Genomic DNA, 14581 nt, shown 5'->3' on the forward strand with positions numbered 1-14581 from the left:
CGTCGGTCTTATAGTGCTGTTGGTTTGTCTATTGTGCAGAATTTTGTATGTAACCGAGCAAACGCACATCAACATCCATGAAATCCATTTATCTTGAAAGCCCATCTTCCGTAACATGTTTTCCAGAAACTCCCATTCTACTCGATCGTAAGCCTTACTCATATCGAGCTTAAGGGCGGCCATACCCGACCCCTTAGCTACTTTTAGTTTGTGTAAGCACTCAAAGGCCACAATAATGTTATCTGCAATTTCCCTTCCGGAAAGAAAAGCGCTTTGATTTTCAGATATTACTTTTGGTAGAATCTTTTTAAAGCGGTTCGCCAACATCTTCGAGAGGATCTTAAACAAAACGTTACAGAGTGCAATCGGGCGGAGGTCTGTTACCTTTGTCGCCTCTTTCTTTTTTGGAATTAGGACAATTAAGGTTTCATTCAGACTTGTCGGGACAGATGACGAGTTTAGGCATGATAGACACATTGATACTACATCCGCCCCAATAATGCTCCAGAATCTCTGAAAAAACGCCGGATTCATCCCATCCGGACCTGGGCTTTTCTCCGGGTGCATAGAGAAGCACGCCAATCTCACCTCCTCTGCCGAGAATTCCTGCACCAGCTATTCGTTATCACCTTCTGAAACTCTGGTTTTAATCGAATTGATGCCCTTGCTTGTAAAAATGTCATTGAAATAGTTAACCAGCAGCTCTTCAAGCCCTTCTCCCCAGCTGCATTTCTCCCTGTTCTCATCCTCGAGTTCATTAATTATGTTGTTCCTTCTTCTTGTCATTGCATACTTGTGGAAGTAACGCGTGTTGCGATTCTCCCTCTCGCATCCAGAATAGTTTGGCCCTTTGTCGCCAAAAGTCTTCTTGCTGAGTAAGAAGAAGAATGTAATCCATGGATGCCTTCCTGAATAGTTCAATGCCCTCACGATCAGTCCTGCTCCTCAGATCGCTGACCAGACGGCGCAACTCGCCAATTCGCTTGTTGAAATTGCCTTGGCAATTCTTACTCCAATTTTGGAGCGCTACTGCACACTCTGCTATTCTCGATTCGATCGAAGCTCCACCCCTACGATTCCATGCCTGTAAGATAATAATACCGCACTGTTCATCCCGAATCCACACGTTTTTGAACCTGAATCTGCACGGTTGCACGACCCTGATCCAAGTTTTAATTTCTAGGCAAATAGCAGTGTGATCAGAGCATGACGTGCTGATATTGCTTAGTTTTGTATCTGGAAATACCTCTTTCCAATTGGCGTTTATAAGTCCCTTGTCAAGCCTTTCTCTGATCCAGCGCTGTGTGCCTCTTCCTGTCTCCCACGTAAATGGATATCCCGACATACTCAGGCTTGTAAGCCTGCACTCCTCAATCGTAGCTCGAAAACCTTCTATTAAGTTCTCCGGATGTCTGTTACCCCCAATCTTCTCAGACTGGCTCAGGAGATCATTGAAGTCTCCAATGCAACACCAGGGACTATTGGTATTTAGGGCTAAACTCTTTAACTTTTCCCACGAGTCTCTTCTTCTGTGTCTCTCCGGGAACCCGTAGAAGCCGATTAGCCTCCATTTAATCACATTGTTCAGTTCTACCATAACATCTATGTAGTTTTTCGAAGAGCCGTTTACTGTAATAGTTCCATTATTCTTCCAAAGCAGTGCCAGACCCCCTCCTCGCCCTCTACTGTCAACCGTATGCCACTCTTTAAACCCCAACTGTCTACTTATGATCCTTATTCGCTCTTTAGCCACCTTTGTTTCCATAAGGAAAAGAAACATTGGTGTGTGGGCGCGTACCAAGTCCCGAAGGACGTTAACTGTTCGTGAATTGCCCAATCCACGACAGTTCCAGTTGATGATACTCATTGCCCCTAACGGGCTTGATTCTCAGGTCCCGTCTTCATCCCGTTATCGAACTGAACGGTGCAGTTATCGTTAGCCGCCATTGTGTTTGTCTCCACTCTCTTTCTTTTTGGATCGATGTTCACTCCCTCCTCGTTGTACCCTGTCATGTTCAGATTCGGTTTCGGAGCTCCTTCAGAATAACCATAGACCTTTTTACTGCTTCCAACCCCACCTTCTGATCCTCCCGAGTCTGTCTTGATGTCACTGAAAACTTCCTCAAACTCCTCCATCGGTTTCCAGATCCAGGCTTTACCAATCGATGAGCTTGGTTTCCTGAGTGTTGCGCGCAGTGAGCTTCCAAAATTCCTCTCCGTAGGGTTTTCCGGATTATCAAACAGTGCGTTACAGAACTTATCAGTGTGTCCGATAATTCCACAGTAAAAGCAGAATTAGGGAAGCCTTTCGTATTTATAGGTTACCCAGAACTTTGGCCATCCCCGTCGTTGTAGGAACTGACCTGTGTTCAGATTCCTCCTGACGTCGACTGCCATCTTGATGCGGAAATAGCTTCGCCGTAGCCCTGTGAAGTTTTTAGGATCTGTTTCAATGAAAGTTCCCAAGTCGTTTCCCAGTGCCTTGCACGCTGCTTCCGTTTGAAAATCAATAGGGAGGTCAAACACTTGAACCCATATAATTAAATGGTGAAGTTCAACTTAAGATGCTTGTTCAGATGTTTTCAACTCTTTTACTACCATAACGTTCTGATTAAAGGTCCAGGGACCATCGTTAAGTACTCTGATCATGTCTAGCTCATGGTAGAATTGAAATAGATACCTTCCTCCTATCTCGGTTTCAGATACGGTTACCCCTTTTACTGGCCGCCAGATTTCTGCTAGGGTTGTCTGCATAGAATCGAAGTGGATTGTTCGAGCCGTAAGGAACTGTCCGATCATAAAGTGAGACTGTTGTGCGTTATCTGGTAAAAGTTGTTCCTCATCTATGGTCAGTCCTCCTTCGTCGTTGTCTGTTATATTCATGTTGGCATATTCTTCATTCAGATTCATGATTTTGGTTTGGTATTCAGTGTGGTTGAAGGCTAAGGGGGTTGCGATTGTATTGGAGTTGGTACGTTGGTTGATACGAAAGGCGAGGGTTTGATGGTGGCTGATTATGTGATTGTTTGCGATACAAGGAAGTACGAAAACTTAGGGTTTAAACTTCTCAGTTCGAGAAGACGGAAGGAACTCCACTTGGAGAGACGGTGTTTTTATGGAAAAGTTATAGTTTCTAGTTAAATTATCTAATTATGTGATAATATTAATTAGAAAGTTTAATGTGATTATCTCTAATTAAATCTCTTCTATCTTGCATTGCTTCGCCGGATTTCTACAATAGGGATGGAGTGTTTATAGAGTTTTCTATTCCTATCCCTAATCCAATTAGGTTTAAATAGTTAATTAGAATTCTAATCTCATTAGGTTTACTAATTAAATAAATAAGGATATATCTATATCTAACATAAATATAATTAATAATTCTAATTCTTAATAAGCTTAATACATCATTTGCCTCCTGAACTTGTCCAAAATGGTTGATTGCCCCCCTGAACTTTCAAAGTGTCTCGATAGCCCCCTGAACTTGCATAAAATGTTCAGTTAGCCCCCTGAACTTGCGTAAAATATAATCAATTAATCATTCGGTTATAAAAAAGTAAGTCAAATCCGAAAGATATGTTACACGTGACTTAGAATGTTATTACATACTTCACAAAATATATTAAAACATGTTAAAAAAGAATTTCTTACTTATTCAACTATAAAACATTTTCTTCTCTAATATTATAATCGCATACCCCGATCTTGTTCGTTTTACTTTTTTCAAGATGCATGTAACATATCTTCCGCATTTGACTTACTTTTTTACAACCGGATGATCAATTGATTACATTTTATGCAAGTTTAGGGGGCTAACTGAACATTTTATGCAAGTTCAGTGGGCTATCGAGACACTTTGAAAATTTAGGGGGCCAATCAACCATTTTGGACAAGTTTAGGAGGGCAAATGATGTATTAAGCCTTCTTAATATAAATATAAATATAAATCATCAGCTATCTGAACTTGTCTATAAAAAGTAGATTGACTCCCTAGACTTTGTTAGTGTCACCAGCTTCCTAAACTTGCTTATTTCGTATCACCAGCTCCCTAAACTTGTCCATAAAAGTACATTAGTTCCCTAACTTTGCAAGTGTCTCACTAGCTCCCTAAATTTGCTTATTCTGTAACAACTAAATACAAAAACCATAGTACTAATTCTCGATCCTTATTCATTCGATTTCTAAAACCTGCAACACAACTCATATAATAGGTGGAAAGGTATGAGAAGAGAAAAAATTACATCTCAAATAGATGAATATGTATTTTAGAATTTAGGTTTAATAAGTTTTTGTATTTAGTTGTTACGGATTAAGCAAATTTAGGAAGCTAATGATACGAAATAAGCAAGTTTAGGGGGAGTGGTGATGGAACAACAAAATAGAAGAAGCCAATCTACTTTTATGGTTCAGGGACATAGTGATGTATTAGTATTAGGCCTTAAAAATAAAATTGAAATATGATAATATATTAATAGAGAGCTCACCCATCAATTACGTGATGAAGATGAACATATGCAAATCCAAATATTTATTGAAAAATCTACCAACCATATATATATGTATATTTATTTTTTTGATAAAATCTACCAACCATATATGAGTTATGAAGTATGGTTTACATTATATATATTTATAGAAAAAAGGTAATCATATATGTATGTGATGGAGAAGTGGAAGGAAATCTTTTATTTGATTTTATTATTTTATAAACTAAGAATAAAAATGGCAAGGGGGGTAAATAGAATAGAAATGAGCCCCAAAAAGGGAACAAAGATTGAATTCAAATTGTCAAACACTGAACAGAACAAAGGAATGGCAGCAGCAAAGCAAAGCAAAGCGAAAGGAACAGCTATTAGTGAAGTCTGGCCCAACACAACACAACGCCATTATTATTTTAAAGACTGAAACTCAATCTCGCCTCTCGTCTTCTTCGCCCACCCTCATCAATTATATAATCACCATCTCCATTTCCATTTCCATTATTTCCATTCAATTTCTCTCCCCCCATTTCTCAGCATCAAGTCATGGCGGATCTCAAGTCAACTTTCTTAGACGTCTATTCTCAACTTAAAAGTGAACTCCTTAACGACTCCGCTTTTGAATGGTCTCCTGATTCCCGTCAATGGGTTGAACGGGTATGTATGTCTTTCTTTCCGATTTTTGTTTCTTTTTTATTTCACTGATTTGGTTTCTGGGTGTTATTGAATACTCTGCTGTTTTCTATTTATGGAGTATTCTATGATATATGACTTACCAGAATCGATGAAGAGACTGATTAGAATGATTATTTTTTTGGAAATTTATGTGTGCTGAATCGATGAACTATAACTCAATCTCAATATGAGAATTCATCATTGAGGAACTTTATATAGTACATTGCCTTTAGAGATCTTTCTTGATTGTTGCTGAAGTAGCTTTTTATTTCACTCATTTTCATTAGCATCCTGGAATGCTAAGCCAATTTGGAAACTACATTTTCCCCCCTTTTTTCTATTCCCAAATAATATCCAATTTTCTTAACAGAACAAATTATTTGAAAGAAATGAGTTCAATTGAATTTCTATATATTCTATTAAATTAGCTTGTTTTCCCTAAAAAAAAATTGAATATTTCATTTTATTCCTTTCCAAACAAAAGATCTGATAAAAATAGAATTCAATTGAACTGAATAACTTTAAAATCTATCAAAATGAATGTTTCAAAACAAAGGGTAAATGGGGAGTTCACAATTTCTGTAAGAACTACCTTTTTTCCATATTGATCATTCATTTTGGATCAGCAGATATATAAATATACTAGTGAAATAACTGCAAAAGCTTCCCTCCCCGGTCCCTCGCTTAGCGGGGACGCGTAATGCACCGGGCCGCCCTTTTTATAATGCAGATATGTAGTTTAAAACATCAGCTTCATCATAAAGCTCTTAGATGTCCAATTGTTCCGTGCCCTGATATTGTCATTGGCTTCTATCCAATACGATTTTTTTTTTCTTTATCAGTTCTTACTGAAAACTGCATCTTCAGAATTTGTTATGAAATTCAACAATCAGTGATAAATTATGACTGACATCCTTAACATTAACCCCAAATTAGAAAATTCTTTCTGAGTAGCAAATGTTTTGTAGTTAGTGTTGGTTTTCTGACATGCCGTTATTCCATATTTGTTGCAGATGTTGGACTACAATGTACCTGGAGGTAGGAGCTCAAAATTTATATTGACATTACTCAGACACATGTTCTAAGTTGTTGCAGTTAGCCTCACAAATAGAAGAAAACAAAATCATTGACCATATGGAGAGTTGAATTCTTTATTTCTTCTTTGCAGGGAAGCTGAACAGGGGACTCTCTGTGATTGACAGTTACAAATTGTTAAAACAAGGAGAGGAATTAACTGAAGAAGAAATCTTTCTTGCTAGTGCTCTTGGTTGGTGTATCGAATGGGTACGTGCTGAGAACATCTGGGATTCTTCCGTTAGGATGATATGTCCATTGTTACGAGTACCATTTTTCGTCCGGATACAGAATCATCTTACTTTCTTATTTTGTTTTGCAGCTTCAAGCTTATTTTCTTGTCCTTGATGATATTATGGATGGTTCTCATACTAGACGTGGTCAGCCTTGTTGGTTTAGGTTGCCTAAGGTCTGAGCAAATCATGAGCTTGACCTTTTTTTATTTATTACAGGAAGGTCCTTATCTCTGGTGAAATAATTAACTTTTGTTGTGTAGGTTGGTATGATTGCTGTAAATGATGGAATTATGCTTCGAAATCACATACCTAGGATTCTAAAAAAGCACTTCAGAGGGAAGCCATATTATGTAGACCTTCTAGATCTATTTAATGAGGTAATTGGCCATCTAATATTCGTATATGTTCCTTTGGATTACTATTAAAAGGTTATAATTAATATGTTTATGTGTATACCAGGTAGAGTTCCAAACAGCTTCAGGACAGATGATAGATCTGATTACAACACTTGAAGGAGAAAAGGATCTAACCAAATACACTTTGTCACTGTGAGTAAAAATTTCTACATATTTATTCATAAACCAGATGTTGTTCTGGACTCAATGAGATTTTAGGGAAAGAGAAAGGAAGAATACAGAATGAAAAGATAGTTGAGATTTCAGAGATTATCAAAAGTTTGCAGAGATGCTTGTAAAAAGGGTTGTATAGAATTAGTGCCTGAAAAAAGACAAATCCAAATTTGCTGCTTTCAATATAATTGTATAAATGATTGATTGCAATGTTTATAAAGAGGTGCATATCTTTTATAACTATTTCAAGTTGACTTGTTTTCTGAGAACTATTGTGATAAGATATTAGTAGAATGCTTTCTATTTAAAATTGAATGATCAAATGCATCTCAGTAGTTAGAGAATCAGCTGGCTATGTGAATGGCAATAAATTCGAATGCTTCGAACTTCCATATTAGTTGGTCCAGAATCTTGTATTTATCTTAATTTGTCATTTTTGTCATTTTCCTACCTGAGATGATTTATTTGTTAACATATGCTTCGGTTGGGAATTTTATGCAGTCACCGGCGAATAGTTCAGTACAAAACCGCATATTATTCATTTTACCTTCCTGTGAGTATGCACAAACTGATTTAGCATCGTTGCTCATTGCACCAAGGTTGTCTTTGGCCAAAATTGAGTAGCTTACTTGTCATTCAACTTCCAATTTCACATTAAAATTTCTCAGGTTGCTTGTGCATTGCTCATGGCGGGTGAGAGTCTGGACAATCATATTGATGTACAGAACATTCTTGTTCAAATGGGAATCTATTTTCAAGTACAGGTAAGTTCTTTCTGACATGATTATTCCAAATTTTCAGGGGCCTAAGTATCTTGGCTGCTGAATAGTACCAAGAAAATATAAACTTACTGAAATGGAACTCCAAATTAGTTACATTGTCAAGTTGCAAAAGTAGATCCAAATTTCATGTTCTACCTCTGTATTGTTTGGAGAAACTTATATATTTGCTTCAATTTGGTGATGAATTAATCCTCATCCATGCCTATTATCCTCCTTTTTACTTTTTGTAGGATGATTATTTGGATTGCTATGGTGATCCCAGGACAATTGGTAAGGTAAGCGCTTAACTGTATATTGATGAAATGTTCTGGTGTATGTATGTGCCTGTGTGGAGAGGACAGTTAGCGGCTTGTGGGGAAACCGGAAGAGGGAAAAGAGTTAGAGTATATTCGACTATTTATCTAAATGGACCTTTTGCTAATAACTTCTTTCTGAAATCAGATAGGAACTGATATTGAAGATTTCAAGTGCTCTTGGATGGTTGTGAAGGCTTTGGAAGTTTGCAATGAAGAGCAAAAGAAAGTGTTACATGTAAGAGTAAAGCATTCTTTATATCCTCATTTTGCTACTTGTTTCGAATACAAGGTAATTTAGCTTCTTCATATTGTCACTTTCTATAGGAGCTCTACGGGAAACCCGACCCAGAAAGTGTAGCAAAAATCAAAGTCCTCTATAATGAGCTCAATCTTCAGGTCAGTCTTTGATCTCATAAAAAGTGTGCTTTACATTTTTCAAGATGATGCATATGCTATGTTACTATCTGTACTGAATTCGTGCATCGCTTATCTAGAGATTTATTTACGTTGATAATATTGTGGCTTTCAGTGATGTCTAATTGTTTAATTTGAACTTGATAGGGCATATTTCTGGAGTATGAGAACCAAAGCTATGAGAAATTAATAACTTCCATAGAAGCTCATCCTAGCAAAGCTGTGCAATCAGTATTGAAGTCTTTTCTGGGCAAAATTTACAAGAGACAGAAGTAAAGAAAACAAAATAATCGGATTGAAGATGATGCCGGATAATGCAAGTTAAGTTAGTTTTTATTGGTTTGTATCTGAAATTTCTTAATTGAGTTTGATTTGTCTGCTGTTAGCATATTGTTGAGCATTTTTATATTTGCAGTTTTTGGTTTTTAGCTTATTTGAGAATTGAAGAATGTTCTTTGTCATCAATAAGATTTGAGCCATTTGATCTTTCATGGAGTCTCTAACCTGAAAGAAAAGAAGAGTCTCTAATCTGAAATCCTATCTTTGAGACACAAAGAATACCATTAAAAAGAGATTAAAGTTCATTTTTTTATTAATCATCCTGGCATTTTGTGGTGTAGTTATTTATTTCAATTTTGTTTTTATCGTCAAATACCATACTATATAGTCTTTGATTTTTTGATCGCAAAAGTAGTCTTAGAGCTCAGGTTCAGTTCACCAAATTTTCTATTCCAATCAATTAGGCTAATTTTAATAATACTATTTTCAGTTTAATTTAGTAATTGTGAACATTGAAATCGCTCTCAGATTGATATTCTATTATTTCGAATCTTTTTGACAATATTTTTTTTTTAATCGAAGCTGAATATATGTTATTGTTTAGAACTTTAGTAGATGGATTGTTTTGTGGCTAATCAAATTGATTTAACTTTAAGTTTTTCTGAATTGGAAAACTTGACTGCCTTCTATACCTCAAAGGGAAAAAAGAACCCCATATTCTAGTTTGGTTTTGAGGAGCAATCAACTCCTTGTTTATGAGCTTAAAAGAGCAAACATTTACCGGGCTAATCACTAAGGTACAAGCATTGATGAGCTTAAAGTCTTGATTTCCTATATGCATATTAAGTATTCCACTTCTAATCCCCACCCAAATCCAACTACAAACCTAAATTCTTCTGGCCCATAAACTAAACCATACCAGTTTTCCACTCGATTCACTAAAGTGGAATTGATTTGGATGGGTGGCTTTTCCACTGTGATAGGTTGTTCCAAATAGACCTCACCCCACTAAATACTAGAGTTAAACTAGCCTTTCTTCATCTAGTAGGGAGAACTTTAGAATGACATCAGCAATACCTAAAAAATAGAGGAAGGTTAGGTGATCCACCTTTGGGAAGAGTACACCATGGGAAGATTTGGTGAAAAATGGGTTTATGAAGATCTAATGGAAGATCCGACTCAAATCGGATCTCTTTTAGAATACATGGAAGTCTTTAATGTATCCTCCCACAAGATAACTCTCTCCGAAGAAAATGTATTAAATTGCTTCCTTAGTAGAGTGAAAGATGAGATTGGGTATCCCTTACAAATGTTAGGACCCAAAATCTTGCAGCAGACCTATGCTCTTGCAAGATTGTAAGATGCATACCTTAATGCTACCAAGCCTGGTAGAGCCATTAGCAATAAGGCACTCATCACATATCCTACACCTTCCCTTGCCTTTGTATCCCACAAACTCCCATTCCTCTCTACACATAATGCTCCTAAATTTCTTACAAACTTTGCTCATCCTAACCCCAAGCCTCAAACTAGCTGATAAAAGAGCCAAAAACTTATGTTTTGGTGTGATGAGAAGTTTGTACCAGGCCACCAATGCAAGAATAAGTATATGCATATGATTATAATGCATGAATGCTTGAGGAGGAGATAGGGATGCGAAATGAATTCAACGAGGTCCCCATAATATCCTTATGTGCCATGGGAGGATTGCAAGGGAACTCACCCCAAACCATGAGGTCCCCATAATATCCTTATGTGCCATGGGAGGATTGCAAGGGAACTCACCCCAAACCATGAGGTTCCTTGGCAGTTACAGGGGGTTGTGAAATGGTTTTAGGAATGCAATGGTTAGTGACCTTGGTTTACATTACTTAGAACTTAAACTCATTGAGCATGAGCTACAAGCTAAAGAGTTGTAAGTGCAATTTGTAAGGCATATATAATACCTCAGTATAAGTAATCTTAGAGAGAAACGTGCCAAAGATGCTAAATCATTGTTATACAACTTTTTTGGCACAAGTTCAACAAAATGCAAGAAGTTACAGAAATTCCAGGGCAACCTAAGGAGCTTGAATCCTTGTTAGAGGAATTCCACTTCTTGTTCAGCAAGATTACATCATTTCCACCCCAAAAATCTCCTGATCACAAGATTCCTTAATAGGAAGGGGCTATCCGGTGAGTGTTCCCTATAAGCCTTCACCTCTCCAAAAAGATGTTATAGAGAAAATGGTTGAAGAATTACTAGACAATGGAACCATCTGTGTCACGTCCGTGTCCAAAAGTTTCAATTTTTGTACCCCGCTTTGAAGTATGAACTAATTGTGAATTTAAGTATAATATTAAGCTTAATTTAATGTTTTTAGGTGTAAATTAAAAAGTTTTAGGTAAGTTTTATGAAAACAATAAACTAAGAGAACCAAAATCAATATTCTTTCAATTACAAATTATTTGTACCATTAAATTTTATATCATGTTATTAAAAAAAAGTCATTTTATGAAAAATATTTCAAGAAAAACGTGTCGTATATTTTGAAAACATGTGTCTTTAATTAGGACATTTTGAGTATTTAAAAGCCATGTGTTTAGATCATGGAGACATGAAAAAGTCATTTTTGTGATTGCCAAATATACACACATAAGATGAGAAATGGTATTAAAAAAAAGGGAGAAAGGGAAATGGAAAATATAATTTATGGAGAAAAGGCACTTCAAAAGGAAAGGCTTCTATAGTTAAAAGCGAAGGTCGCCGACCTTCTCCGCTCCGACGCAGTGCGACTTTTCTTTTCCTTCAGGGTTTTTCCAATTTCAATCGAAATTATTGATGAACCTCTGAAAATCCTGATTCCTCCACTTCTTCTTTGTGATGTAAATGATTAATCAATCCCGATGTTGAGCTCTTCGTGCTCTCAGGGTCCCATTCTCATCCTCTCTGTTTCCAGACTTAGGGTTATTAACCGACCTGGATTTTCCCCTCTTTTGGCTTGGAACCCTCAGATCTCTGAATCTCATTCTAAATTGTCGAAAAATGGGAATTATTTTGATTTAGGGTTAAGATTGTTGTTTGTGATGTTTGATGCCAACTATTTGTTCACTCTCTTTGCTTTCCGAATCTCATTACAATCCTTGCTACTCTCCACTTTGATTTAAGGAGATTTTTTGTTGAGGTGACAAATAGAGCTGCTATTGTCTGTTCAAATTAAATGAAATCTGAATATAGTTCATAGCTGTGGTTTTTTGTTCGATTAGTTGGGTTAAGTATAAAAATAATAGTCTCTCCTGTTGGAGTGGTTTTAGGTCTTCTCTTTTGAGAAGTTTTTTCGTAGTTCTATTAATGAGTGTCCTGAGCTGGAACTGTCGTGGGCTAGGTAACCCACACACAGTTAGCGTATTGAAGGATCTTGTAAGGATCCATAGACCTATGGTTACGTTTTTAATGGAAACTATGAACAAGATGAGAGCGGTTGGTAGGAAAATTGGGTATGGAGGGTCTTTTATGGTTAACGGACAAGGTCACGGGGGTGGATTAGCATTATTCTGGAAATAAAATCTGTCAGTTTCCATTCAATCTTCTTCCATCAATCACATTAGTGCTTTAATAACACTCCCAAACGGTCCTAAATTCAAGTTAACTGGTTTTTATGGCTTCCCCGAAAGGCAACGGTGGAGAGATTCTTGGGAGTTGCTGCGATCCCTCAAGGGCTAAAATGATCTCGCCTGGTGTTGCATCAGGGATTTTAACGATATCCTTTGTTCACGAGAAAAGCGGGGGGGGGGGGGGGGGAGAGACCCCAACCCAACTGGTTGATGGAAGGTTTTAAAGAAGTCATGGAGGACTCTGGCCTAACTACAGTTGGTATGATTGGTCATCCATTCACTTGGGAGGTCGGGCGAGGTTCAGACAGGTGGATTGAAGAAAGACTAGATCGGGCTTTTGTTAATATCAGGTGGAAAGAGACCTTCGCGGAAACTAATTCGAGGAATCTTGTTACTGTCTCGTCGGATCACTCGGCAATCCTCTTGGAATGTAAGGTTTGGATACAAGGCTCTAGTATTAAACACTTTAGATTTGAAAATGCTTGGTTATGGGAGCAAGCTTGTGCGACAATTATGAACGAAGCATGGAAGTCGGCCCCAGATGGGAATATTACAAAAAAAAATCGTTGTGTGTTCAGAGGCTCTCAAGAAGTGGAGTTCGACCTTAGAATTGAATTTCAGTCGGTTATTAAATGCCTTTCGAGTTCAGATGCAAGAGGTTAAGGGGAGACGTGATGCTTACGGTGTGGATAGGTTCAAACAAGCTGCAAAAGCATATGCTGAGACGCTAAGGAAGCAGGAGGACTTCTAGAAACAACGGGCCAAATTGTTGTGGTTACAAGATGGAGATTCTAATTCTAAATATTTCCACGCATATGCTACGGATAGGAGGAAAAAGAACAGTTTCTCACAACTTAGAGATTCGGATGGAAATTGGCGAACGAAGGGCAACGGGCTGGACGATCTGTTAGTAGATTATTTCAGCGATATTTTTACAAGCCAAGGAAACAATGATGCAGCTTTGCTCCCATTTATACAAGTAAGAGTAATAAGAGAGCAGAATGATCAGCTATCTCAAAGGTTTTCTAAGGAGGAAGTAAAAGAGGCTTGTTTTTCCATGCATCCGGATAAAAGTCCGGGTCCTGACGGGCTGAATCCGGCATTTTATCAACATTTTTGGAACATAGTAGGGGATGATGTGTGCGAGGTATGTTTCTCTATTCTCGGGACTGGAAAACTCCCACAAAAGTTGAATGATACCCTGATCGTTCTTATTCCGAAGATTAGTAATCCTGAACAAGTTTCAGATTTACGGCCTATAGCACTATGCAATGTCCTACTCAAAATCCTCTCAAAAATGTTGGCGAATCGTCTCAAAGCAATCCTTCCATCCATTATCTCAAGTACACAAAGTGTGTTTATTAAAGGAAGATTGATTTCCGATAACATTATTGTGGCCTATGAGACAATTCATAAACTCCGCGGACTAAAATATGGTAAACATGGTACGGCTGCCCTAAAACTAGATATGAGTAAAGCCTACGATAGAATCGAATGGGGTTTTCTAGAGAATATGTTATGGAAATTAGGATTCAGAGACAGATGGATTCAATGGATAATGTTGTTGGTGTCTACTGTGTCCTATATGGTAGTTCAAGATGGTAGAGAAATTGGCCCAATAATTCCAAAGAGAGGTCTAAGACAAGGAGATCCCATCTCCCCGTTCCTGTTTCTGATCTGTGCTGAGGGGTTTTCGGCACTGCTAGCTGCAAAGGAGCAAGCAGGTCGAATTCACAGCGCTCAGGTATCACGTAATGCTCCTAAGGTGTCACACCTCTTCTTCGCTGATGATAGCTATTTATTCTTCCGGGCTAATGCGAATGAGGCAAAGGAGGTTCAAACATGTCTACAATGTTACGAACAGGCATCAGGTTAGTGTGTCAACTTTCAGAAATCCTCCGTATTTTTTAGTGGCAATACGAAGATTGATGCTAGATCAACGGTGTGTAATGAACTTGGAGTCTCTGAAGTCAATGACATGGGCTTTTATCTAGGAGCACCGATTGTAGTAGGAAGAAGCAAAATGCAAACATTTGGCTTCTTAAAAGATAGAGCATGGAAACGCATTAATAATTGGAAAGAGAAATACATGTCACGTGCCGGAAAGGAAGTCCTCATCAAATCTGTGCTTCAATCGATCTCAACCTATCTGATGAGCATCTTCCTCATGCCAAAGGAATTCTG

At 37.6% G+C, this 14581-nt stretch overlaps 1 protein-coding gene across 1 annotated transcript; it reads left to right on the plus strand.

Annotated features, from left to right (window-relative positions):
* Positions 1-4826: 4826 nt before the first annotated feature.
* LOC136206571 (farnesyl pyrophosphate synthase 1) lies at positions 4827-9013 on the plus strand. The gene is made up of 12 exons (XM_065997668.1): positions 4827-5135; positions 6167-6191; positions 6322-6437; positions 6550-6636; positions 6724-6840; positions 6923-7011; positions 7534-7585; positions 7701-7796; positions 8045-8089; positions 8256-8345; positions 8435-8506; positions 8672-9013. Exons 1-12 carry the CDS (start codon positions 5025-5027, stop codon positions 8798-8800), a joined length of 1029 nt encoding a protein of 342 aa, XP_065853740.1. The 5' UTR covers positions 4827-5024; the 3' UTR covers positions 8801-9013.
* The last annotated feature ends 5568 nt before the right edge of the window (positions 9014-14581 follow it).

The sequence above is a fragment of the Euphorbia lathyris genome, chromosome 9, assembly GCF_963576675.1.
Source record: "Euphorbia lathyris chromosome 9, ddEupLath1.1, whole genome shotgun sequence".
NCBI lineage: Eukaryota > Viridiplantae > Streptophyta > Magnoliopsida > Malpighiales > Euphorbiaceae > Euphorbia > Euphorbia lathyris.

Bases quoted from the DNA above. Each gene is read 5' to 3' on its own strand.
- LOC136206571 (XM_065997668.1), top strand. From the start codon at position 5,025: ATGGCGGATCTCAAGTCAACTTTCTTAGACGTCTATTCTCAACTTAAA. The intron at 6,637-6,723 runs GTCTGAGCAAAT...TTTGTTGTGTAG, and splicing joins GTTGGTTTAGGTTGCCTAAG to GTTGGTATGATTGCTGTAAA. The intron at 7,797-8,044 runs GTAAGTTCTTTC...TACTTTTTGTAG, and splicing joins GAATCTATTTTCAAGTACAG to GATGATTATTTGGATTGCTA.